Source organism: Poecilia latipinna, unplaced genomic scaffold (genome assembly GCF_001443285.1).
Source record: "Poecilia latipinna isolate Pla-1442-1.1 unplaced genomic scaffold, P_latipinna-1.0 Scaffold97, whole genome shotgun sequence".
NCBI classification, from domain to species: Eukaryota; Metazoa; Chordata; class Actinopteri; order Cyprinodontiformes; family Poeciliidae; genus Poecilia; species Poecilia latipinna.
Window position 1 is genome coordinate 159,800 of NW_015112713.1, and position 26,575 is coordinate 186,374.

The 26,575-nt window shown below is 36.4% G+C and overlaps 2 protein-coding genes and 1 long non-coding RNA gene across 7 annotated transcripts; 2 read left to right on the top strand and 1 right to left on the bottom strand.

The window, feature by feature from the left end:
* Nucleotides 1-6,002: 6,002 nt before the first annotated feature.
* On the top strand, nucleotides 6,003-16,583 carry LOC106942813 (uncharacterized). Its single transcript, XR_001423729.1, has 3 exons — nucleotides 6,003-6,117; nucleotides 11,371-11,434; nucleotides 11,572-16,583. It is a non-coding gene; the product is annotated as an uncharacterized LOC106942813 (long non-coding RNA).
* Nucleotides 16,584-16,657: 74 nt separating this feature from the next.
* Nucleotides 16,658-21,476, top strand: rab42b (RAB42, member RAS oncogene family). 4 transcript variants are annotated; one of them, XM_015026126.1, is made up of 3 exons: nucleotides 16,658-16,695; nucleotides 18,010-18,247; nucleotides 20,072-21,476. In XM_015026126.1, the coding sequence occupies exons 2-3, from the start codon at nucleotides 18,030-18,032 to the stop codon at nucleotides 20,520-20,522; spliced, it is 669 nt and encodes a 222-aa protein (XP_014881612.1). In that variant the 5' UTR covers nucleotides 16,658-16,695; nucleotides 18,010-18,029; the 3' UTR covers nucleotides 20,523-21,476. The 4 variants fall into 4 exon arrangements, with proteins under 4 accessions (XP_014881612.1, XP_014881630.1, XP_014881625.1 ...); XM_015026144.1 differs by having other exon boundaries at nucleotides 16,664-16,695; nucleotides 18,025-18,247; XM_015026139.1 differs by lacking the exon at nucleotides 16,658-16,695 and adding an exon at nucleotides 17,371-17,828.
* A 2,065-nt stretch (nucleotides 21,477-23,541) lies between these two features.
* taf12 (TAF12 RNA polymerase II, TATA box binding protein (TBP)-associated factor) lies at nucleotides 23,542-26,234 on the bottom strand. Of its 2 annotated transcripts, none has more exons than XM_015026177.1 (6): nucleotides 26,094-26,234; nucleotides 25,362-25,535; nucleotides 24,971-25,048; nucleotides 24,159-24,273; nucleotides 23,771-23,859; nucleotides 23,542-23,664 (listed from the first exon to the last, which is right to left on the bottom strand). In XM_015026177.1, the coding sequence occupies exons 2-6, from the start codon at nucleotides 25,437-25,439 to the stop codon at nucleotides 23,629-23,631; spliced, it is 396 nt and encodes a 131-aa protein (XP_014881663.1). In that variant the 5' UTR covers nucleotides 25,440-25,535; nucleotides 26,094-26,234; the 3' UTR covers nucleotides 23,542-23,628. The 2 variants fall into 2 exon arrangements, with proteins under 2 accessions (XP_014881663.1, XP_014881652.1); XM_015026166.1 differs by having other exon boundaries at nucleotides 26,075-26,234.
* Between the last annotated feature and the right edge of the window lie 341 nt (nucleotides 26,235-26,575).

A 26,575-nucleotide genomic window follows, 5' to 3' on the forward strand; every position in this document is an offset into this window, starting at 1 on the left:
TGGAACATCATTTCTGAATGAATAATGAGTCAAACATTGAACAGCAGCAGAAGATCACACCATGTATCACTTCCATTAGCTATGGACAATAAACTAATGCTTTAATTTTCAAAGCTTTGTCAAAGTTAGACAAAAAAAAAACACTGTAAAAAAAAGTCGACTGATCCGATGAATGTCGTTTGACTGTAACATTCAGGTTTTATCTGGTTTTTGTATCTGTAGGAGACATGAAACTTTTAGGAACGTTTATCTCTCACAGTAAGGAATTATGTGTAAGTATGCAGTTCACTGACTAAATACTATAATAGTAAGACTGTCAAATGCCTAAAACACATTGTTGTCCACGGAGCTGGCAGTATGCAGAAAGGTGAGAGGTGCTCTCTGTGATTGTTTTGTAAAAGTAAAACAGAGGATACAGGAAGGGAGTGGGGGGGAACCCCAGCAGGTACTGGTGTGATGTATATTGAAAGGGGAGGGATGTCCCCCAGGTAGCCTGTGCCGTTGTATGAAAAGTGTGAGCGAAAACAAATGATCCGCAACCACATGGCTACTCATAGACGTTCGGCTTTTGGAAGAATTAAGTGGAAGCCTCAAGCTTTTGTGTCAGTGATTCAAGTTGGAGGTGGTGCTGTTATGGTGTGGGGAATATCTTGCAGTCCTTAATACTAACTGAGCGTTGTTTAGGAGCCACAGCCTAGAGTATTATTGCTGAGTTGGTCAGCAGTTCTCAACACACAACTGCTGAAGTCAAGATCTTCTGTCATAGGGTGAGGAGCATTATGAGCAAAATGAAGTTTCAGCCCATAACGACTTGGGATGTGCTGTGTGGGAATACAGTACAACTAAAAACAGCTCTGGTAACCCACTATGTGCCACAAAACACTGAATACTTGTAGCTGCTTGCTAATGAAGGCACATGTACAAGCAGGCTCATCTTGCTCTTGCCCAGGGAAATCTAAAGGATTTAGAAAAGTTTTGAGTCATATGAGACCAAAACTGAGCTCTTTGGCATCAAGCCAATCTGATGTGTTTGGAGGAAGAGAAAGGTGTTAGACCCAGAGAACACCCTCACTGCAGGCAGTGACATTATGCTTTGAGATTACTTTTCTTGTTAAGGGGACATGTTAACTTCACCTCAAATGATGGATTGATGTATTGTTACATTATTAGCTATAATTTATTTTCAATTTTTTTAAGTATTCTGTCTTTGGGTCCTAGTGTGCTCCATTCTTAAGGTGATATCTTTGGATTGCCTACCTAATGTGTTTCAAAAGGACAACCAGGTTCTCAGAGCCAACCGAAGCTTCATTTCGCTTGGCCCCCTAAATCTGTATTTGTTCCCCGTTTTCTGTGATCTTTGTGAGTACAGTGAACACTTCTATTTGCCTGTAGATGTGAGGATAAACAACCATTTTCTTTAATGATTGCTCTCCTGTTTTTTGTTAGTTTATTATTGTGTTTTGGTTTATTTTGAAATTGAGTTTTGTTAAACAATTTTCTCTGTTTTTATATAAATAGCAAGTTTCCTAAATATTTAGCGACTTGTAGCATATTTTTCTTTTATTTAATGTTGCAGCCCACCACCTCGATGGTAGGCATGATGGATGAGAATCCACCATGCATCCTTTGGCATGCAACAGAATATTGACCTTTATAATCACAAACTTCATAAACATAAAAAAAAATAATGTAGTTATGACATTTCTTCATATATATATTCCATGTTAAGATGCTGTATGCGCATGTTTTTGGCTATGGTGCAGAGCAGCACAGATCATTATCATTATCTTGGATATCCACATGCCTAAACCTTTGCAGCCACAATCACTGTTTATCAAGTCTACCAAGTACATGAGAAGCCATTATGACACTAATTGCCCAAGAGCTCACTTTTCCACCGACCTGAGGGGTTATGTACGACAATGTGCTTCGAGAGTCATTTGTCTTGTCATGAATTAAGCTGTGGTACAGCTTTCAAGACTACAGTGAAACACCACTGTCCCTCTCCATTTATAAATAATTTATTTGTGGGGATTTTAGAGCTCCTAGACATTTTACTCAGACATTTTAACTGTGTTGGATTGTGTTGGAGGGGCAATAAAGCACATAATCCTCAAACCAATATTTCATTTCATTATTTGTTTTCATGCTCAATTTAACTTATTTGTGACCAGATTTCATTTATCAAGCTTAAATTACTCCATCAAAGAACCAAATCATATTACTAATCAGTTATTTACTAGTATACACAGACAGTCACATCAAATTCTTGTGTACAGTGTAATTTTAGCAGCAGATATGCCATGTCATTGACTGGTAAAGTTGGAGTTAAATGAGTTCAGAATTTACTAGAGATGTACCAATCCCATATCAATATCTGTCAGTCCCAATACTGAAAAAAAATTCTAGATTGGGTATTGGTGACAGTGTGCCTGATCCATAAGGACAGATCTATTCAGTCTAACTCTATGCTTCCTGCTCTGAGCAACATCATAAGTCATTATTTACTTTACATTACATTTAGAAATTCTAACTGAACTTTCTGAACCATTTGAAAGAAGATTTGTTTCAGTTTATTTTTCCATGTTTGACCAAGCTGTCAACGTATCTTTGTCAATTTTAGGTTGCCTGTTATATTAATACAAATTGCACTGGCTGAACAAGTTAAAGTTGTGTTGATTTTTCATGTTTGACCAAGCTTGTGAAGTTATTGGTGTATGTAAGTGTGTTGTACTGGTGCAGTTATCAAATAAATTTGTAATTCAACATATTTATGACTGTTTAAAAAAAAAAAGTTTAAATTGAATTCAGCACTGTTTTTCTATATCACATAAATACCAGCTGATACTAAACCTCAGATATCTGACCCTTAGATATCTGCGAGTAGCTATCGGAAGTGAAAAGAGTGGATAAGTGCATCCCTAGATTTTACTTGGTAAACTGGAACTAGTTCCTGACATCTAGCAGATATAATATGTATGTCCCAGCCAAACCTTAAGGGCAAAATCATATCCAATCATTTAAAACATCGACAGAGTCCACACCTCCAGCAAGCAATCATTTCCCAATAGACATAAAAGCTAAAACATCATAGTTATTTAAACTTTCTCACAAAGCTCCAAAATTACACAAAGTCAGTTTTTATCATTTAAAAAATTTCCTTTATTTGGAAAACACTGTTACACTGTGTACAAAATATGAATCATTGTGAATAACAAAACAGTCTAAAAACAATTAAAACCTCAGGAATAAAAATCTCCTAGGAACACTACAAGACCAGGAAAAGACATTTTATTTATTTTTATTTTTTATTTTTTTGCAGTTTATAATATTTTTATTTTGAGAACATAATATCCTCATGATTTAGTGACAATAATGTGCTTTTTTTATAAAACGTCTACAGGGATTTCATGACATCGTAGCAATACCAAATTCAATCAGCTTAGTATGATTATTTTAAATCATTTTGAAAATGTAAAATTTTCCACACAGTTTTATATGTCTTTATGCTGTACACTTGAAGAAATGAAAATTAAGTAGTGTTGGAGAAAATATCAAATAAGGATGAGTCATTTCTTCACTCTCTTCTGTCACTGTCACCATATTAAAAATGGTGGTTGCTGCTTTGCTAATCGTAACGAAGGAGAGAAGTGAAGAAATGGCTGCGTGACAGATGGAGGGCTTTCCCCAGATGTGTTTTGCATACATTCAAAAAGGCTGAATTGAATTTAAACAGTCCTGGTTTTTATTTTGAGACCGGAAAGAAATGAACGCAGCCCTGTGCGTCTTGATGCAGGAGGTTAATGTGTGTCTGTACTCAGTTGTCAAATGTAATTGAAGGGAACAGCTTAAGAAAATGAGGTGGCGAGGATGAGGCCTTTAATTAGATCAAGATCATGGACAGAAATGAATTAGAATCACCGCTCTCATTACCCACAGCAAAACTGGAGCAGCACAGCAGTGAATACATAGGAAAACTTTCATATCCCTGAGACACAGTTACCATGTAAATTGAGATTTTAAATAGGGGCGGCTTGTTGTTTATCTCATTACTGAGCGGGGATATATGAGCAAACCCATGGTTTTATTTGTATTAATCTGCGTATTTCCACACCCTGGTGGCATGTTTTCTCTCATAAACTCAGAGGTCTCATTATTTCTAAATATTGTTCTGTTTGGCTGCAGAAAACTACATGGAACACTAGAGCCATCTGGTGGTAAGGTAGCTTGAATGTACAAAGAGCAAATAAAGTAAAAAAAAAAATGTTTACAGTTGTATCGAATTAGAAACTAATCACATAAGTTTTTTCAATCATTCAATTCAAGTTAAAATCATAAAGATTCTTTACATTCAGGAGGATGAATTTCAAGCATTTATTTATGTTACTTATGATCATAAAAGTTTATAGCCAATTAAAACAAAAAAATAATAATTTTAATAGGGAATTAGAATATTACATATGACCAATAAAAAAAAATTATGAGGAGGCATGTAAAGTGTTTTTATTTATAGTAATTTAGGAAATCACAGATTGAAATAGCTTTTATGATTCTCACCATACTCGTGCAACTGGAAAGAAAACAAATTTGTCCTTGACTGAGAAATTAAGGAAAGGTAACAATATGTCTATATGCTTGAAACTGGAGGAATCAAACTGTTACTCCAAAACAAGACAGTCAGTTTTTCTGTTTGTCAGAAAACAACAATAAACAGGGTTATACTTTACAAACATGATAAAATGGAGAGTGTACAAGTGTTCTTATGCACTTCTTGTATCAAGTGTACATGAACATACATTAAAGGCTTGTCTTTGATTGTAGCTTTATAGCTGCATTGTTGGGTCTCATCATTTTCATCTTCCCTGAATGTTATTAGCATCTAATTTACAATGAATTGCAATTATTTGATAATGAATGAATGTATGATTTGTATACTGCAGGATAATTGATTGGTCTTGATAATGGGACCAACCAGGTATATTAACTATGGAAACAAGTATTGCTTTTTAGCGGTTCCAATAATTAAACATTCCTCTTATATGTAAGTGCATATACATCAGTCCTGTCATCTGCATCCTTTTGACATGGTTTGCTTGGTTTACTTTTCCAAACCCTTCTGAACGTTTATGTATTTTAGCGGTAGCCACCATTAGATGTCATTCTGGAGCAGGTCACAAAGCAAGCATGGATTTTAGCAGATGATAATGATGTGTTGTCTTTAGTGTGTGTAGTAGAGGCAAGTGGTTTTCAGTAAATGGGGCTTCATCATTTCTGATGGCCAACATTTTTTACCCTCGACATTGAGCAGAAACCCACCACAGTTTTGCCAAGTCAAAATGTCACATTTACAGTCTACTCCCTTGGTTCACTCTATGATTTGATACTAGGATGTTGTTTTTAGCGAGTTAGAGAAATCGAGGTTTTCAATCAAATATGAAAGCGAGTATGCTGCCTGGAGCGATGGAAGATATCTGCAGCATTCAGCAAAAGGGGCTTGAAACCATTGTACCTGCACAAATGGATGTGTCAGTGAAGCAGAACAACAAAAGTCATTTTCAAGAGACTCAAGCAAAATCGGAGGGTATAATAATGGATTTGTTGAAGGGAAGCTGTAAAGTAACCCTTTTCTTTCAGGTTGGCCATGTTTACAGCAATGTGAAAGAAGAAAAAGAAGCACACAATATACCTGATTTATATTAACTTATATTAACTCTTAGTGTTTTGCATCAACTGTTTGTTTCATGGAATGCACTGTAAAATTGACTTCAACTTTAAAAACTGCACCAGAGAAGCATTACACTCTCATAAACCAAGTCAGATAATTAGCCTGCCTGTGGCAGTTCTCTTCATAGAGCATACGTCAAACCTCCTCCGACAGCATTATGGTTCCAGTGCCTGAAACTGCATTCTGTTGTCTTCAAATCAGTAGGAAGATCTAATAAAGCATCTGTGTTCCTTGCATATCTGTGGCTTAAACTGTTGTTTTGTGTTAGCAGCTCAGCTGGGAGAAGCAGTGGGGCACATTGAGAGCATGTCATTACAAAGACGTTTTGACGCTTCCAGTTCAAAGTGGAGATGGGGAATTTCTGCAGCATCCATGTCAGCTTGAAATCACAGGTAGGGTTCCAGCAACCGCACATTGGGTGTAATCATTTAAGATGAGAATGATCAGTTTCCATTGTAATGCTCATATTTTTCTGATATTTTGTAATGTGTTTTGGTGTTTTGTTTTCTTGAAATGGTATTGAAATAGTGCGTCTAAGTTTTACATAACATATTTTGGGAGTAAAACTAAACTTTGCACTTTTAAACTTATGCAAAGTTTAAAAGTGCAATGTTTTGATAGACTGTGTTGCACTGGATTAATCTTCCTCTAGCTCCTTTCTGCTTAAGTAGAACTGGTGCTGCTTTGCAGTAGTTAACCTGATGCCTAAATGCCTTTGATTGGATCTGATCTTACTGGGGCATAAGAGTAGACGGAGATAAATACAAAGACAAACCATATTTCTAAGATTTTATTTGGAATAACACCATTTTGAAAAGTATGCATAATTATGTGCTAATCATTATTTGATGATTTAACTCATGACTCAAGGTTCCAAAATGACATATGTGAAATAAAGTTGAAAGGGATTGAAATACTTTTACAAGGCACTGTGAGTGAAAGTTTAATAAACCAATTAACCTGACAGGCTGCATTATAGTTACATAATTTGTTTATTAATACTGTAAAGAACACTCCTTGCAGGTAATCTGTGTCCATGGTGTCTCCTCAGCTTGTAGAGTGTTGCTGCTGCAGGATGATCAGAGGGTTCTTAATAATTTGTGTCTGAACATCCCTGTGGAAATGAGCCCCAGGAAAAATGCTCCAGAAATGGAACAAATTGGCTGAAAGGTGCATCATTTTTTTTCTCTTGCCACATGTTTTTGCAGTTGGACACAAATATTTCTTGATTATGTGACAGTTTTATTTCAGTTTCACCACTGGGAGTTGTTATACACAAAGGATGTTCACTTCTCAAGGTAAAAGACCATCCTTACTGTAATACTCATCGCATTGTCATTTCTGATTAGATGTCAACAGTGTTTCTTACTGCAAGGGTCTTATATGCGGTGGGTGGTCAGGATGAGGTTTTAAACATGTCAATTATTTGCATGACAAACTGATTCTGGGGCTCTGGAAAGTCATAGATTTCAAGGGAAACAAAAATCACTGACAAATGCAACAGTTTAGACTAGGGTTGCATTCACAGCCACCCTGCTTAGTCCACTTTAATCAAGCTGCAGTTTGGGAAGGTGAGAATCTGTAACCAAACTCTGGTCCCCCTAAAAATCTAAGTCTCAGTTTGATTAAAGTGAACTCTGGTGCAGTTTGAATGCATATGTGGATGCAAGCGGATCGAAGGCGACTCCAAATGTAGGAAGCAGACTATAGCGCAGAGCATTCTGGGTAAATATAACCAAAACAAATGTGAGAGTCTAGCGTCAGCAGAAGACTTGTCACCTTTCATCAAAGACAAAAGAGAATTCCTACGACTGCAAAAATCTGATGCCATTTCATTTTTGTTAACTTTTTGTGATAAAGGAAGTTGCGCTTCTCCGAAGGTTTTAGTGTTGCTCCTTTCTGTGGTTTTTGATGCAGCGCCCCCACAAGTGAGGAGGTGCAAATAGATTTTTCAAAGGGTTTGGATCATTAGACACATTTCAGTGTGAAAATGTAACGAATGTTGCAATTCTGGTCCCTAATCGAACCAAGTCTACTGAACTGTCAGGCGTGAAATTAGAGACAACTTGAAGCCACAACCTCTCAGTCTTTAGTTTTTTATAATCTAAAAGACACTTTGATGGTGGATTTACATTCAGAAGATTTCATTTACTTGCTAGTAACTTCTTCAAATATTTGAATTTAACCCTCGTACGATCTTAACATTCTGTTTACTCCCCTTTTCCTACGGGTCAAAAATGACCCAACCTAACAAAAACCCCAAAATTAAGCAGCTTACTTGAATTTGAAATCCAAAATCTATTTTGCGTGATGAAACAACCTGTTATTTATCAATTCAACTCAATTTAATTCATTTTTATCATGTCGGTCCGATGTTGTGGCGTTTACCTCGCAGTGACCCCTATTCAGCACTGGAACCCAGTCTGGATTGAGCTAATCAATTTCATACGTCGGTTTGGCTTCAAGAGGACATATCAGAACACACATCAGTATGAATATTGTAAATTTGATAACACTAGTAAAATAGTTTACTTCACAAAAATGTAATAACCTCGATGTCCACTGACAAAACTCGGACTATGCTACATAAACAATATTAGCCCGACCTAAACAAGGTTGACCCACTTAAATGAACTCAACATAAACGGAACATGAGAACACCCGGACAAAATCATAGCAAATAAATTATGACACAACACCAACAAAGCGAATTTAGACACTCACCAGAATGGAAATGTCTGGAGCAAACTTGTAGGTATCTGGGGATGTTGGAGAACGTAATATCAGGACGTCTCAACCACTGACACCAGGACATTTGTCTTCTTTTCGTTAGCTCCGATAGCTTAGCCTCCTCGCGTTGTTTCCAAGCAGGAAAATACTGAAACAAAAGTCCGTTTTACATCTTTTTATCTTTTTAGTCGTGTGATCGGACATTACACCCAATAACGCAGCAAGTTTGTGCCATAGCTAAAATATCTGTCAGACAGTTGTTTTTGTTGTTGGCAACAAAGATGGCGCTGATACCCCTCCGACTAGAGCAGTGACGTCACGCTCCGAAGCTCTATTGTTTATTGACAAGCATCGTATTGGAATTTTATTAGCCGCAAGCCATAAACATTCTAATTAAGCCAAATAACCTTGTCCAATAAATCAATGCAAGCTTCACTGATAATCTAATTTACTGAGGTTCAGCAATTCACTCATCTTTTAGATGACATTCATCCTCCCATCCTCTCTTCACAGCATAGAGAATGAGAAATTTTACAGCACAAGTTAACCTTAAGGCCCCCTCTCATTCCCATCTGTTTTGTTGAAAAACCTGAACTCTGCAGTAGCGCAATGTCAAACCCATTCGCCTTGATCTTATTTCTTATTTGTTACTCAGAAATGAAAATAGCTTGTGCAAGATTCTGACTGACAGCATCGAGTCCCATTTGAGCAGTCTGACATCTTATTGACTCCTTAATGTCACTATCTCTTAAAGGAGTATTTGCTGTACTCCTTTAAGAGCCTAAAATAGAAATCTTGTAGAGTGTCTATCCTTCAGCAGGTAGTATCTCATCTGCAGTGAAATAATATCAGATTCAGCTCCTGTGGCAACATCACACAGTGGCTTGTCAGCAACACTAAGTATTTTGTTTTACCACAAATTACATTTAATACCATTTATGATATTATTTATAAATGACCAGAGTTCATATTCTTATGGAAATTGTGAGGCTTGATTAGCCTAAAAGAGTGATTTAAGAAAAGTAACAGTTAAACAGATCTTGTACTGAGTGAAAGCTGAACATATGTGTAAAGAAAATCAAGATTTTGACCCAAACCATTCACTGGCTCTGTCAATACAACTTTAGTGTGCACATAGGCTAAGGCCTGTGTGAAAATACTATTCAACTGAAGCAACTCACTCTTCACTTCCACAGCAGCTAAACTTTGCTCCAAATGCAATCACAACATGTCACCCACTACAGAGAAAACCCACTCACCCGTACTGTGACCTGCAAGCCACAGATCAACATTATCCTGACAAAAATCTCATTTTTGTCACTGATAACAGTTCCAGTAGAATGGTTGTGAAAACAAAAAAAATTATCTTAAAAATGTGACAAGAGATGGAGGATTGTTAAAATGCATCAGACAGTACTGCCTGATTTGAACACTTCTTTTACAGACTGTATGACCTTTCACTCTGGGGTAGTCCAGGTGCTCCTGTTGCATAATTTTCTAAAATACCATTCTAGAAATAACTGTGATAAGAACCAAGCACCTGCAGGGGTAAGTAACTACAGTGTTTTTTTTGTTTTTGTTTTTTTTTTTAAAGTATTACCTTCTTAGCTAATATCAGTAACATATAGCCAGTGTCATATAATGTCCATTTTCATGAGCAGGTTGATCACTGCAGTTTCCTCCAAAAGTAAAATCAATTCTTTAATGTTTTAGCAAAGATACTGGTCCTTTTTATTTTAATTAATCTTTTTTTTTTTTTTTTCCTTTTCGGTTGTCATAAATATTAAGACATGTGGTTAATATTCATGACGTACTCAGACATTAGATCTCAGATTTGAGACTGAGTTGAATGTCTCGTGGTTGCATTTCTGAAAACAAGTGGGATTTGTAGTTTGTTGTGACACCACATACTATCATCAATAGGAGCCAAAAAGAATATGTTTCCTTCAGTTATTTTACACTAAATATTTTACATGTATTATGCGACCCATTGATTTCATTAGTTGCAAACAGCAAAAAGTTCTATAAAGAAACAAAAAACAGTATTTTCGACTAAGTTTCACAGAAACTGAGTTCAGGACTGCTCAAGGACGGCTGACATTTTCATTCAGAATCGGTATTCTTGCTTCCAGCGTTTTACTTGGGAAACCTTATTTCCAGGTAAAAAGTAAAAAGGGAAAAATAATTTTACTGTTGCACCATTAACACTCATGAACATACAAGACAACAACTTTTGAACAACTGTTCACACCAGACTGCTACATATGCATGGTTTGGATATTATTTTGACACCTATGCACTGAATGGAAAACTTGTTCATAAAAAAATAAATGGTAAGTGGACAGAATTTATTCTACATTTACACACCAACATTCAGCTCGGTAGGGAACTTAGGATGAAGTGCCTTGCCTAAAGGCACATCCACAAACTTCCAAATGCTAGACAACTTCTGCACTCACTAAAATACAGTCATCTTGAATTTTGTTCAGGAAAGATAATTATGTGTTATTCATATACCCATCCAACATAATCCGACTAGGTGCACTCTACATAACCATGCACAGATAAACTGGAAAGGTATTTCTATTAACGAATATACATCTGGGGTTCAGATACATTGATTTTCATATTTACACAACATTTAAAATCACTTTTCCCTTTGACATTAATGCATTTATTCTCTAATGACATAAATATGCTTGTCTTCACTTGAAGAGTTTAAAGTTGTTCAACCATCTAAGAAGCTATGAAGAAAAATACATTTTTCCTGTTAGTGTACAACTATAAGTAAATAAAGTTGTACCACACATCAGAGCCATTTACACTGTGCAGATCGTTTTTTTTTATTATTATTTTTATTTTAATTTAGATCCTCCTAGTTATCATTGAATCTTGCTGTATTTGCTTTTGTGCAGGGGTCTGTTCGGGCATGCAGCTGGCAGTGGGAGAGTTCGCGCACAACATTGTTAGATTGGGAAGGTGAGGCGAAGACCAGGTGAAGGAAAAGTTATAAAGTAAACCTTTTGTTCTACTTTTTAAAAATTCATTAGTGGGGGGAAAACACTGAGAAGCTGTTGGGAAACAGAGTTGATCTCACTTTCGCTTGTTGTTTACAGATGCCAAATCCACTGAACTTAACCCAGAAACCAAACACCCTGTGGTATGCTGTCTTCTTTTTCACACTGTGCTCATATTACATTATGTCAGCAGGGAAGGCTTGGCGTTCTATTTGATCTTGACAGGTGAATGACATGCCAGAGCACAGCCTGGGATAAATGGGAGGGAGTGTGAGATTTGGAAAGAGGGCAACCATTTCAAATCCAACTGTGTAGCTAAGTTTAGTTTATTTAAGGATCCCCATTAGTTGCTACCACAGCAGAGTTATTCATGTGGTCTACACTACAAGCATTACAGAAAAATTCCGATATTACAGACATTAAAAAAACACCACAGAAAAGCCTACAACGCACAAATGCAAGTCAAAAGTATAAATCAATAAGTATATTTTCAAAGAATGTTAAAACGAATAATAACAGTCTACACTACGTGAAATCAACTCAAATTGAATTCAATATTATTTCATAATTGCATTATAGATTTTTAAGATTGTTTTTAAACCTTTCATGATCACCAATCAATGTAATTTCAGAATCCAACATGTTCATTCATAGTGATTTATTGTTGTTGGAGGAAAACTATAAAGTGATGAAGAATTTGTTGAAGAGAGACAGACACAGACTTCAGTTAAACACTAAAACATGTCTCTAAAGGTTTTAGTATCACTATGAACAACAATCTATTTATAAAACATACTATTTAAACATGGAAACATATTTTAGAGTTTTATATCCTTTCCAGGCATTGTTCAGAAACTGTTTATATTGTACAAAACAAGAACCACTTCTCCAAACTGCTTTGGCTCACTGAAATCTTCTGTCATTAAAGGTAAATTCAGAGCTCAAGTACCACTTTGAAAAAAAGGACTTCATTTTTTTAAGAAGAAAGAGTGGAGGTCATTGAGGAGATCATACTAAATAAAGGTCTTTTTTTCCTGCTGTTATGAAATATGAGTAATGGAAAAATCTTACAGATGCCACCATGTACCTGCATGGTTTAGCCATATGCATGTGGTGAAATTAATCATGTTGTAATCATTTCCTTAATACTCTCCCTGATGTTTCAGGTAATTGTTATTTTCTTGGAATTTCATTCAGATTTTACATTTTGCCCCATGAAACTCTCTGCTCCATCTACGTCTTGGAAAGGCCGTAGGAAAACCCCAGAGCTACCTGTCTGGTGGCCTTTGCTTTTTTAAATGGTAAAAAATTATTGTGGACCTCAAATCAATAACTAAGTAAAATTGACTTTTGCTGTTTAGCTAAAGCAGTTCTAGAAGGCACACATCACAATTTTTACAACTTTTCCTTTTAACTTCTACTTTGGGATTATTGCTTACAACAGTCATTTTCACTACCACAAACAGTAAAATAAAATTGAAAGAAAGAAAACAGGCAGTGGTCCATAAAACAATGGTCACCCAAGAAGAAGGTAGTGATAGCAAAGTCTTGATTATAGTTCATACGGATCAAATCTATGAGGCATTTTCTTCCTGTGAGGAAGTAAGAGAAATGTTTTAAAGGACAGAAGCTTGGAAGCCCACTGATCTGGACCCAAAGATTTAAAAGGGCTGTTTAACCTCCCTTTAATTCATCAGAGTGAGGGGCAAAACAGCAGCATTCAGACAGATGTTGTAATTTATGCTCTGGTTCTGACATGTGTCGATCTGACGTGAAGAACCAACCCGTTTTTCAACTGTCACCAAAATACTCTATTAGGAGGAGCCAACACACACTCCATAATGGAACTGTGGCTATGGGTTACATTAGCACGGGAACCATATATGTTGGTATCAGCTATGAACTTAGCGCTAATTTCAGCCACTATGAATTCCATCAGTCTTGGCGCAAATGAATACATACAGCTAACTGTCCTACACATAATCAGTTGTGTTTTATTTCTAAGGGTAAAACTGTAGTAAAATGATGTAGATGCCAAGTCCAGGTCCAGGAAAGGTCCTCCTATGAAACATTGCTATCCCTTCTGAAAGCAATACGTTTTGCCATGATTTGTTTGGTAAAATATTCTGAAAGTCATCCTTTACTGCTATATGCGCAATTTCACAGGAAGAGCTCAGAAATAAACACTGTTTAAATGCTAATATTCTTTGAAGCCAGTTTTGAGTTTAGCACTACATGCCATATTTTGTTATCACAGAAATTTCAATGGCTCCATACCCCTGTAACATTGAATCACCTTCAGCGCGATAGGTCAGACCTCTCACTGTAAGTGTGTGGGACTGGTATCACCTGATGTACGACACATGGTGGATGTGATTGGATCTGAGGAGAGCATAGTTCGAGTCACTTAATCAAAATAGGTATGAATCAAAAGAAGATAAGCTAATGGAGAGTTTGGCTCAATGAGCATAAGACCTTTTTTTTTGTAAATGGTGACATTCTAAATGAAAACTTTACATACTACTGGTTGCTATATGGACGACCGCCATCTGCTGGGTTATGATTTATAGGATTTTTGCTTGATGAGTTCAAGGAGAATTATTATATTTTTACTAATTTTCTACTGTTCTTTCCCAGCTTACTATAGTTTACATGCTTCTTTCCTGCTCTATGTGCTTTTCAGCATTTTCAGCAGGAGTTCAGCAGATCTGATCTTGATGTATTTTCCCTCTTTGGGATCAATAAACATTTTCCTAATGAATTATTTCAAAATGTAATTTCTGGAATGATGTAACTGGGTGTGGTTGGGATCTCCTCTATTTAGTTTATCAAGCTTGTTTGAGGCTATAGTGACAAAGAAAGGAGAAATAACTTCATTACCCGGATTTAGCCGTACTTTTATTCAAAGCCACTAAGAAATAAGAAGTTTCTTAGGAAGCTGTGATAAATTTGGTTCGAATAGGACAAAAAATTTAGTATCTTTATGTTATAAACCGGGGATGGAATTCAGCGAGTAAATAATTTATTTCAAGATGTTAATTTTCACTATTACATTTATGTGCTGGTACTGAAAAAATAGCTTTTGTATAATTTATCCCTGAGTTATAAACATGTCTGCACATTTGCATTTATTTTGTTCTCCTCCGCATATGAACTTCTAAAGTTGATCTGAAGTTTAAAGATGACCTCAACAACTTTTAATTATAATCCCAATAACTTAAAATTGTGCCTGCTTTTATCATTTGCAAGTTACAATATGATTATATCATGGTTACAGATAAGAATTTAATGCAAATTTTATAAAATATAAGCCTAATTGACCTTTGGATAAACTAATAACCAGGATGGATGTAGCTATACATTTAGAGCTTAATTGCTTAATAAATGGATAGGCATATAACTGAATTAAAAGAGCAATGAGTGTTGAAGCTAATGTCTATTAACACTGCAATATTTTATCACTGTAGACACCATGAAATGATCAGTGACAAGTACAACTGCTATTTTTCTTATTCCACAATTTTTCTCTTTTATTTCTGGGAAACTTATTGCAACTGCAACATTTGCAAAACTCTGGAAGTGGATGTTGATGAGCAGCTGAGTTTGATTTTTCGGTTTTGGACAACCACAATCCAGAAAAATCAGGATATTTTTTTTTTCTAAACAGATGCAGCTGAAGAACATTTCAATTTATTTTTATCTTAAATCATTTTTAGGGGCAGAAATAGCATAAGTGGATGGAGAACAGGTTATTGAATGCAGGCAGGGGAACAGGCAATGCAGCAAACATAATCACTTATGGGATAATGGAGGAATCCAGCAAAGAACAATAAAAGATCCAGGAGTTTAAAAACAGGGGAGAGTAAGTGTAGGGAAGAGGCGGGTGGTTGATTACTAACAGGTTTTAGCTGGAAAAGGAGGTAAACAGGTAGACTGTGGGGAAAGGGCTGATTACCTCTTTGAACTGAACTGAGGCACAAAGAAACTACAAACCAAGGGGAAAATAACATCACTGATCTAAAAATCTGAATCCAGTGAAGAACAAAACACAAGGAAAAATACTGAAACTGATTTTCAAAGGCATTAATCTATATGACAAAACATTTCAATAAATCACAAATACAGGAATAGAACAGAATTTGCAAAACCTAATGAATATAACAAAAAGGAAAAAACAAAAAAAGAGATGCTCCAAACAAAAACAAAAATGAAACCAAACAGAAAGATCATAACAACCTTCTAGAATACAGCAAAGATAAGGCGTGTAAAACCAAAGTCAGTGCTTTTGTGTGTAAATTATAAACCCAGAGCTACAATGAATAATAGGTCTGGCTGTATTTAGATAAAGTTATATTCTTGTGACACAAGTTGTATATGTGTTTTGCCCTTTTCAGCCAACATTAGTTACTTTAATCAACATCTCAGAAATGAACTGTTTCCAAGGCCAATGTCAATCAATGCAGTTAAGCTAAAACTTCCATTTAATCTCAGAATAACTGCTTTAGTAATTTTTTTTTTGTTGGTGGTGATAACATAAACTCACATAATCTTCTATGATAACCTTTAAATATATGTGCAATGAACTGATGCTGTCATCTTTCCCAACATGGTGTCCATTAGTACTTTATTTTTGAAACATTGTTAGTCCCCCCAAATGGTTGTAGAGGTAAGCATATCAACGAAGAACAAAAGTTAGAATAAAAATATGTGCTTTTTATAGGAGCGTCCAGAGTTTTAGAAAACTAAAAACAATAAAAGCTGTAAGGGACCAGACTTAAACAAGGGCAAAATGTGTTCAAAAATTTGAAAAGTTTCCATGAAAAAATAAGTCAAAGGACAAATAATACAATTGAGCCCAATATAGCTGAGGTCAACTGAACACAAACAAAACAGACTTGCAAACAAAGAACAAAAGGTTGCTTAAATGGGGGTGTAACCTAAATCTTTACCACATGAGGGAGGCACAACACAACAAAGGAACAAAAAATACAAAATTAGCTAAAGTAATATATGAAACAAAAAAAGGAAAACCAACCTTAGCTTAGCACAAATAATAAGTGACTTTTATAGTGATAAAATAAATAACTAAAGTCAGCTTTAAACCAAATCCCCCCCCCCACACACACACACACACACAAGTCATTTAGAAAAAAGAAATGGTATGCTCCAGGCTTCCTCCTCCAGCTGGTCTGGATTTGCAGCACTCCAAACAAAAGAACAAGTGTGAGTAAACCATTCTGACAAATATTAACTAAATATTTGTCACCCATTGGAAAATGTATGTCTAAATAGAATGACTGACTTAAACATACTGTAAGCTACAACTAATAATGTGAATTAAGAAAAATAAAGAAATACTAACACTGTGGTGGTGGTAGGAGCATCCACCACAAAGGAAAAGGAGCTTGATTTTTTTTCTCAGATTATTTGTCTCATACCATACAGTCAAGACATAGTGACAGTTTCAACAAATATGTAAAATTTTTTTTTTTTTTTTCCCCAAAAAGTTGCATGCAGCAGCTTTAAGTTCCATAAAAATGCTTGGTGGTAGCACTCCATGAACAGTCAGATTCTTTAGAGTGAGCTCTTGTGGTGTAATGTCCTTGACAATATTCAACATTTCTGAAAACCTGAATTTTGGATTTTTGTTGACTCTTCTAAATTTACAATTAAATTAATTGTAAAAGATCACTAATGAAGTGTCCTTATAAATGTGAGCTGAGTCTCTTTATGCCTTTTGCAGCATCAAGTTTATCCTCAGCTTTTCTCATGGGAATTAAAGCCCCATTGTTATCAACTTCCCTTTTTTTGGTAGCAATGTACACTCCAAATGCAAGATCATAAAAATGAGTAAAACAGCTGCAAACTGTGTGGGCAAAGACAATCCAATGCTCATCCTCACTTTTATGTATCTTCATGACATACATATATGTGTTTTTATCAACAGGAAACTGTAGTTTTCCTTTACATGGTGTTTCGCACTACCTCAGAGAGTCCTCCCACATATATCCCTCCCTTTCCAAAACGGCCCTCCCTGTGTCCTTGCACTTCGCCCCTCCTTTTGTCAAGTATCAACAGGCAAACTTTAAAAGTCCACGCCCCTGCGCAACTACTCTTATGCACATGCTAGTAGCATTTACCTTCAGCAGCTTAGATGAGAACTGTAGTGTTCCTTGGCTTATCTCTGAGGGGGATTTTCCTGCATTCTTGCTTTGATGAGCCATCATGAAAAGGAGACTTTCTGGCTATAAAATGCTTTGTATTTTGGGATGGAAATTATCTTAGACTGCACCATTATTTGGAAGATTAATAAGGAGTGGCTGTTTGGGTGTTTCTCAACACTTGGAGTGTCAGAGGTAAGGAGTCAGCCTACTTGAAGATGATGTGGGAGTGATCATCTCTTGCACACACCACTTCTGCTATTCTAGTTTCAACATTGACATCTCTGTTTACCATACTCCTCTTTAACCTTTCATAAACCTTATTGTATTCTATTTGTGCACTTCAAACCTTTCCTACCTACTCTATATGTCTTAGTCTTCTTACTACCAGCGACAATGGACCTAACTTTGTGGCAGTACCAGTTCAGGATCATAATGCTGGGAGACTCCACTGTGGGTAAATCGTCCCTCCTGAAGCGATACACTGAGGACTTGTTCCTGGAGTCAATCAACCAAACTGTGGGTGTAGATTTTTACGTTCACTTCCTGGAGGTGGAGCCGGGGGTCCGGGTCAAGCTGCAGTTCTGGGACACCGCTGGGCAGGAGAGGTTCAGGTAAGAATCATGTGATATGTAATTTAACATGTGCAAAGGTTCAGTCAATAGTTCCTCTACGCTGTTCGTTGTATGCTTATACCCACCAGCCACTTTAGTAGGTACATTGTGCCATTGCCAGGTTGGAGACCATTTTGTTCTAAACCACGGTTATTCTTTCTGGCATTTTTTTACAACAAGGTGACAGAAACATTCCTCCAAGATTTTAGTTGATATTGTCTTGATAGCATCACACAGTTCCTGCAGCTTTATCACCTGCACATTCATGATGTTAATCTACTGTTTCATCACCTTCCAAAGATCCTTTGTTAGGCTGAAATCTGGAGTTTATGGGGGCCTTTAGAGTACAGTAAACTCATTGTAAAGTTCAATAAACCAGCCTAAGATGAGCTTTGTGACATGGTGCATTATTCTGCTGGAAGTAGCCACCAGAAAATAGGCCAACTGTGGTCAACAGGGTCAACAATAATATTCAGTTAGGCTGTGGTATTTAAACAATGTCTATTAGTACCTTTACAAAGGTACTCACAGTACCTTTGTAAATATATCCACCACAGCATGACAGCACCACCTTCAGTGTGAACTGCTGATACAAAGCAGGTTGGATGAACGCTTACATGTTGTTTACACCAAAACCTGACCCTACCAGCTGAATGTCGCAGCTGAGCCTCATCGGACAAGATATTCTCCCTAGAGTCTCTACCTTTGTAACAAGTGGTAATTTGAGCTATTGCTGCCCTTCTAACCTTTCAAATCCAGACTGCCCATTCTCATCTGACCTCTGAAATTGTCAAGGTATTTTTTTTGTACACACAACATCCGGTCAGTAGACATTTTTCTCTTTTTTCAAGCCATTTACGACAAACTTGCAAGACAGTTATGTGTGAAAACCCGAATAGACCAGCAGTTTTTGAAATACTTGTTTAGCAAAAGAATCAAGCCAAGATGTTATATCTAGATACCTAAATTAATCAAGTTTCTGCATTGGGATTTGCTGATGGTAAGCAACAAACAGCTGTAGATATTAAACTTGTACAAAACTTCTGTAACCATCAGGCCTGATGGCATGACCCTGCAGTTGTTTTCATTAGACGGTTACCTTGAAAACACTATTCTCATTATGAACAGCATACAACATCAGGAGTGTATGCAAATACAGTGCCCAAACAAACTACTCCAGCCACTCCACTTGCCTCTAGGCTGTTCATCTGTGTTTGCTTTCAGCCATCACCATCTCAGTGTTCAATGTGTACAGAAATGCAGTCAGTGCAATTCTTTCACAGGGCACCGTTCTCTTCGCTCAGCATATTTAATGCAAGAAGTAGAAGTAGCCCGTTTCATTCTGTCTCTAAATTCATTATTTATGTTGTCCAGATGAATGAACTGTGACAAATTGCTCACTGTGCCTGTTTGTATTTACCTCAGCTCTGCAGTCCCACCAGTCAGCTAAAAAGAGATGGGGGAAAAAAATAAGGTTGCTTTTAATCAGATGTGTGTTTAATGAAGTAATAAAGTTGCATCAGTGGAAGGATGTCTTACTAAGCCTGTTCTAAAAAACAGTCGGTGACTCATGAGGGATCTACATACCTGTTGGTGGTTAAACAGCAACTATCAGTTTCCAACAAAGAGAGTGATTCTTTTTCCATCCGCTTATCTGAAAGAATTTAACTCGTACAACACAGTTCAGTGGAGAAGGAAATAAGCGAAGGATAATCTGAACTTTGGACTTTGTACTGAAATATTTAAAAGGTTTTTCATATGCTAAACATCCAGTGGGCATCTTTCACTTACTATCTTTATTCTCCCCCCTCTCTCACTTCTCAGATCAGTGACCCGTTCTTATTATCGGAACTCAGTCGGAGGCCTGCTGGTGTTTGACATCACCAGCCGGTCATCCTTTGACCATATAAAGGAGTGGCACGCTGAGGTGTGCCAGCGAGTGCAGCCACAGAAGGTTCTGTTTGTCCTGGTAGGTCAGAAGATTGACCGGGACACTCACCAGGAGAGAGCAGTGAGCCGGGAAGAGGCCCAGAAACTGGCCGGACAGCTGGGGATGCCCTACGTTGAGGCGTCAGCAAAGACAGGACAAAACGTGAGGGAGTCATTCGAGCTCCTCACTCGACGGGTCTACCAGGGTCTGTTGAGCGGGGAAATAGAACTGCAGGAGGGCTGGGATGGTGTCAAGTGTATTGCCCCACAGGCACTGCAGTTACAAAGAAACAGTGTGTCTAAAGCCAGCTCCCCAACCAAGAACAAAAACAAGTGCTGTGGGTAAATACTGGACTGACTTATAACTCATGCTCTGGTAGGACTGAAACAGCCTGCTGGCAAGTTGGATTTATGGTGGCGATGTAATGTATGACCACCCTAAAAGACGCTCAAAATATATATTTTTCATTTCTATTGTGTGGAGTTGTGTACAATTTTGTAAAATTACGATTTAATATTGAATCTAAACACAGTGAAAGCTACAATGATGGTTTTAGAATTTATTGCTTTAGCTGACATCACCAGCAGTCTGACATTTACGATAAACTGCAAACATTTCTATACCCCTTGGACTATTTAATATTTTGTCACAGTGCCATCACAAGCTAAAATTTATTTCATGTCTGTGAAGAGCAAATTTTCCCTCAAATTCTAAGATTGATTTAAGGACTTTGACTAGGCCTATTCTAACCCATTAATATGCTTTGATCTGTTTATAATTCCAATGCGTCTCTGGATGCGTTTGTGCCATTATTGCTCATCTTCATTGCAAACCTGCATCCCACTCTCAGTTTTTTTTGCAGATTTTTTCTTTCAGGATTGTTCTTGTTTAGCCCCAACTACTCTGGACAGGTTCCCTGTAAGCCACTGAAGAAGAGCCTCCATAGTATTATGTTAAAACTATTTTAGGTGTCACAGTGGAGATGGTGTGCAGTGTTCATTTGGCTTGTAAGTGATAAAGCTCTGTTTTGATCTCATTTGACCACAGCAGCTTTGTGTCTGCGTCTATATTTCTAGAGCTGATTTGCTAAGAAGGTTTCTTATGCCATTTTCTTCTGGGCACTTTTTAATGAAGGCCAGATTGGTGAATAGCATGAATTGACAGATTCCCACAGCTGTTACTATGAGCTTCCTGCCTGGTTCTTTCATTAATGCTCTCATTGTCTGACTTGTCATGTTTTGGTAGGTGCAGTGGAGTCTAACTGATGTTGAATAAAACAGTATTCCTTTGTTTCCACGATGCTGTTTGCTCACTAATATTCTCTACCAAACATCTATGTCAATTACAAGACAGCTGGTTTCTTACTGACATTTAATAACACACACTAGTTACCCTACTTATTAATTTGAAAACTGAAGTCCTCTGCTTTCTCCTGCTTTTATTCAGAGGTATCAGATTGGGGGTGAATGCAGTCCACATCCCACCTTTAAGATTTATATTTGTAAAAACAGATGTTACTGTCCATCCATTTGGAACAAAACAAGAAGTAAAAACACTTGCAGGGTCTGAATACTTCTGTACTTGAATTTAACATCCTCTCAAGTATAAGGTTAGCAGTTTCACTTATTTGTCAGTCTTTAAAGAAATTATATTACAAAGGACATCATTGTCGAGCATGTTATATTTTAGTATTAAACCTATCTTAAGGTTTGCTCTTGCAAATGATGCCATTTCTTAAGAGTTTTGTACTTTCGGACAGTTTTTTCTTCTTTCGCTGACATATGCTTGGCCCACAGCCTATTCTATTAATGGACTGATGATGTCATTAGTTCACCTCAGTTCAGTAGCAAAAGGGTATAAAGGTCTTACAGTTTGCTTTTTGCATAAGTAGTCTAAAAGATGTTAAAAAGCGGACTCTTTTGTGGACACATTCAATCTAAAACGTGGGCATTTTCTCTCCTATTGACTTTTTGTCATCTGGACTTGTAGCTGACACTGGATAAGTGGTTCCTCACTCTGAGAGTACCCACAAGAAATATCTCAGAGGTAAGAAAGTATGGGTTTAGTGTTTTAAAGGGAAACTATCACTCTTGTAAAAACAGCCAATAAATGATTCTTTGGTGCACAAACACACTGATGGTGTGACTAATAAGGGGGTTGAAAAGTTGTGGAAGCTGCTCCACTACATACATTCTTTTTCTTTGGGAGCTATTTAAGCATTTTCTGTTGTTTGCTGTAGGAAGTGGAAAAGGTACCAAATGTCCTTATTTAGATTAAAAACACCACCTTCTCATCTTAAGCCTAAGTGGGTGAAACAAAATTGACTGATTCCCAGGTGATGCTGTTAATATTAAATAAAATCTCTTGGGTGCCTCTGGATATTGCTCTAACAATTTTTCTCTACTCAATCAAGGGTTATATCCCTTGTTTATGTACACAATGGGGTGACTTCTTATTTTGTTAAGATGAATTGCAAGGTGTTAACAGCTGTTTCTATTTATTATATGTATACCCATAAGAAATCTTTATTATGGCTCCACTATTGTGGCTGTAGATTAAGATGCTGTGAATTACTCTATGCTTCATACAGCCAGAAGAGAAAACACTAGACTTTAAACTATAGTAACTTCATGAAGTAAAATTTTATTGATTTTATATAACTGTGACTCTTTAACACCTTTGTTACGTCTTCATATCAGATACAAATTCATTGCTACACAGTGCCATATTATTTTTATAATATAAAAATATCTCAGTAGAGATCATATCTCTACTGAAATGCTCACTTCTAAATGGTAGCAGAAACCCAACTAAATTATTATTTTAATTATTTTGTAAATTAAAATACATATAAATAGGAATTCTGCTTAGATACACTAATTCCCTCTCTATGGAGAGTTTCGCTCATGCACTAGTTTAACATGTAATTCACACTTAAAATCATTTTGCTTTTTACCAGCATCCTTTTATTTAGACACTGAAAATTCAATAACTGTCAGAAAATGGAAAGGGGAATACAAAGTACAGTGAGTAAATAGAGGAACTCTTCCATGCTTAACATGTACCTTGGCAAAATATTACAAATCATTTTTAGAAGGCTGAAGAGTCAGTAACACTCACAAAAACATGCTCAACAGTATCAAAAGCAAAACCAAAGACAGCAATATTAAAAAAAAAAATCCATACTTTTTTTTTTTTTTTTACTGGCAAAGATTTTAAGTTGGAGTTCTGCCAGTCTTAGCTTAGTGGTAATGAAACAGAACAAAATATGAATACCAATTTTCATATGATGATTTTTGCAAGATAGTCAAATGTAAGGGAGACAATATTACAATTTATATTCAGAAGGAAAAAAAAACACCCCTCACCATCACCACTTTTATTTCATTAACCAGAAAAAAGAGAACAAAAATAATACACAAAGTTAGTACAACATATTAGCTTTCTTGTGCTACTTTTTGGTTGTCTTGCGAATCAGTGCCATTCTCTGGAACAACAAAGATAAATTCATTAGCCTCAAAACACAAATATGCTGAAGTACATAAATAACTATTCTGATTTTCCCAAATGAACAAAATCCTGTTATTGTTTACCTGTTTGTGAGCCTCTGTGGTACAAGCTTTCTTGAACGGTCTGATTTCATCTGATCCATAACCTGGAATCCACATGTTCCACTGACGCTCTAGAGAAAAACAATATAAAAAGCAATCAGCACCCAGGTCTTTAAACACATACATTAATTTTCATATGAATATCTAAGCGCAGCAGAATCCTTTGACTGAGACAGAAATCTATACTAGAAATGCATTTCTAAAAATACAAAAAAAAATTCCAGTGATTTCTCGTTAAATATGTATTTAAATATCAATACCCTTAAATTATTTGGCAAATGACATGGCTTTGAAGTTTTTTGTTCAAAAATCTGAGAACTTTTAAAATATGAAGGGTTGCAATTCTGCCAAAAAGCCATCAGAAACTTACCTAGATGTAACTGAACATCTTTAACCTCCAGCGTATTGGATTTGCGATGACGTGCCAGCTGACACGCTGCTGTGACTACGCTTTCTATGAAATCATCTGCAATTTGAAGCAGCATCTGAAAAGAATCCCACATAAAAAAAACTCTTAAAACAGTTCAAATAATGGGCTTAATAACTTTAGTAAACAACAGAAAATGACATATTTTCAAAGTTTCTCTTCACAGAAGTTCTGTATAAATGTTGTGAGTTTGCTTATTTGCAGTAGGCAGGTGTATTATATCACAAAACAGCTGCCAGCTTTTATGTATTGGCATCAGTTGTATCAGTTTGCTTCATCAGGATAATTTCCAGACAACTACACAATAGGGTGTCATGTTTGATGCTGTTGCTTAATCCAAATCCAAAGATTTATTCCACTCTTGGTAGATTTAGAAGCAGACAGGTGATGAAATACACTGATATGGAAAACAGCATCACCAAATTTAAACCTTTGTAGCATTGTCACAGAGGTTGGTCCTCATGGAAAACAGTGACAAATTTAAAGTGTTGATGGTTAATATACAATGTGTTTATTTGCTGTATCCCAAATATAAACATTTTTAAATCAATAATGAAAGAAATCTCTTAAAACAAGGACTCTGTTTGAGTACCAAGTATGTCGGTAGTCAGAGAATTTCTTCAATTTCCTGAAAATTAATGGGAATGTGAAATTTGTTTAAAGGTTGGGGAAACTATTTGTGCCAATAACACAACAGAACATCACATCAAAACCCCGAAGTACACCTTAAAGGCAGCATTGAATTTCTGACAGACCTCCTCAACATCTTCATCCAGTTGTTCATTTGGATCAATTTCTCTCACTAGGTCTTGCAGCTTCTTCTTACTGAGGACCTGGAAGAAAAAAGTAGCATTCACAGTACTTACATTACATAGATATTTTTTTTCTAGATTAGCAAAATGATGATTCACTTGCTGTTCTGTTTAGAAACACAGAAAACCTGTCTTCAAAGTGGTCATTATTCCTTTGCATATTTTTTTTTTCACATTCCAGCAAAAACACTTTATGTCCATGTAAAAAATAATGTCTGCATTTTCATTTACTTCTTATTAAATACTTTGGCAAACTATGAAAAGCCTTCTTATTAGCAGAAACAAACAAAAAAAACAAAAATATAATAAATACAGGAAAAGAAAAAGCACTAACCTGAGATCCTTCTGGACTACTCCTGCCTGCGGGACCTGAGGTCAGACCCTTCACTATTATTGGGGTGCTGTTAGCCATGCTGGTGGCCACGGGCAAGGACTTTGGGAGTCCTGAATGACCGTCTAATACCACAGATGTGATGGATTAGCTTGTATAGACACTGCCACCTATAATCTGCATCACAGAAAGAAATGATTATATAAATAAAACAAGTCAGGTTTAAGTTAGATTGCAGCAAACATGTTTACGAAGAGTATTAGTGGAATAAAAGTATTTGTTCGGGTTTTATAGTAATAATAATGATAGCAGTAATATATAAACGACTTTAATGGCTTGTTCCAAAATGTTAAAGAATTCTACTTGATATGCTTTGTCAACAACCATACATCCAATTACCTCTACTTTTTTGATCTACTTAAAGCTAATCGTAGCTTAGCCGTGAAACAACGCTTTCGGGGAAAAAAATCCAAACAGAGACGCTTAACCCAAACTCAATAAATGATGTAACGCAAAAAGATAACAACTGACAGCCTAATAATTTCAGTGCAATGACAAAGCACGCAAGATGCCGTTAATAGCCAATCTGTTTATGCTAAAAACAAAAGCCAGTGTCAATTTTGACGTTAGCTTCATTGGCTAATATTAGCTGCTAATGTAGCGGTAGGGACATTATGTACTTTATTCTTTTAATGAGTTAATATATACAACCTTACCAGGTTAAATGAAGATTACCTGCCCATGTTTCATTGTCGTATAACGTACAAATTCGTTAGAAAGAAAAATAAACTCTTAGTTTTAATCCAGACATCCAAAAACAAATCACCGAGCTCTCACGGTACTTCCGCTAAGCTTCTGTCTGTTTCCTGTGTCATTTAGTCGCCTTTGCGCTGCCTCCTGCTGGACATTTTCTGGAAATACATCAACATTCTAAACTTCACCCTCAGAAGAGCGCTTCTAAATTTGTTGGCGGAAGTCATCGTTCTTTCTCTTTCACATAATGAGCAAAACACATCACACATCTAAGCAGGAAAATCATGGCAATATTATAAAAGGGTGGCAATAAATGGCTGATCCCACCTTAAAGTGTTTAGTTGTGATAGAATTTGTAGAACATGTCTATAATAATTCTGTAGAAGTTGTTGCCATTGTTATTATTGTTTTTTTTTATTATGTGATCTACTGTCTCCATGCTTACTAACGCATTTAATAATTAT

Coding starts and splice junctions, on each gene's coding strand:
- rab42b (XM_015026126.1), top strand. CDS start 18,030: ATGGACCTAACTTTGTGGCAGTACCAGTTCAGGATCATAATGCTGGGA. Junction 18,248..20,071: donor GCTGGGCAGGAGAGGTTCAG/GTAAGAATCATG, acceptor CTCACTTCTCAG/ATCAGTGACCCGTTCTTATT.
- taf12 (XM_015026177.1), bottom strand. CDS start 25,439: ATGGCTAACAGCACCCCAATAATAGTGAAGGGTCTGACCTCAGGTCCC. Junction 23,860..24,158: donor AGATGTTCAGTTACATCTAG/GTAAGTTTCTGA, acceptor GTTTTTCTCTAG/AGCGTCAGTGGAACATGTGG. Junction 23,665..23,770: donor CCACAGAGGCTCACAAACAG/GTAAACAATAAC, acceptor TTGTTGTTCCAG/AGAATGGCACTGATTCGCAA.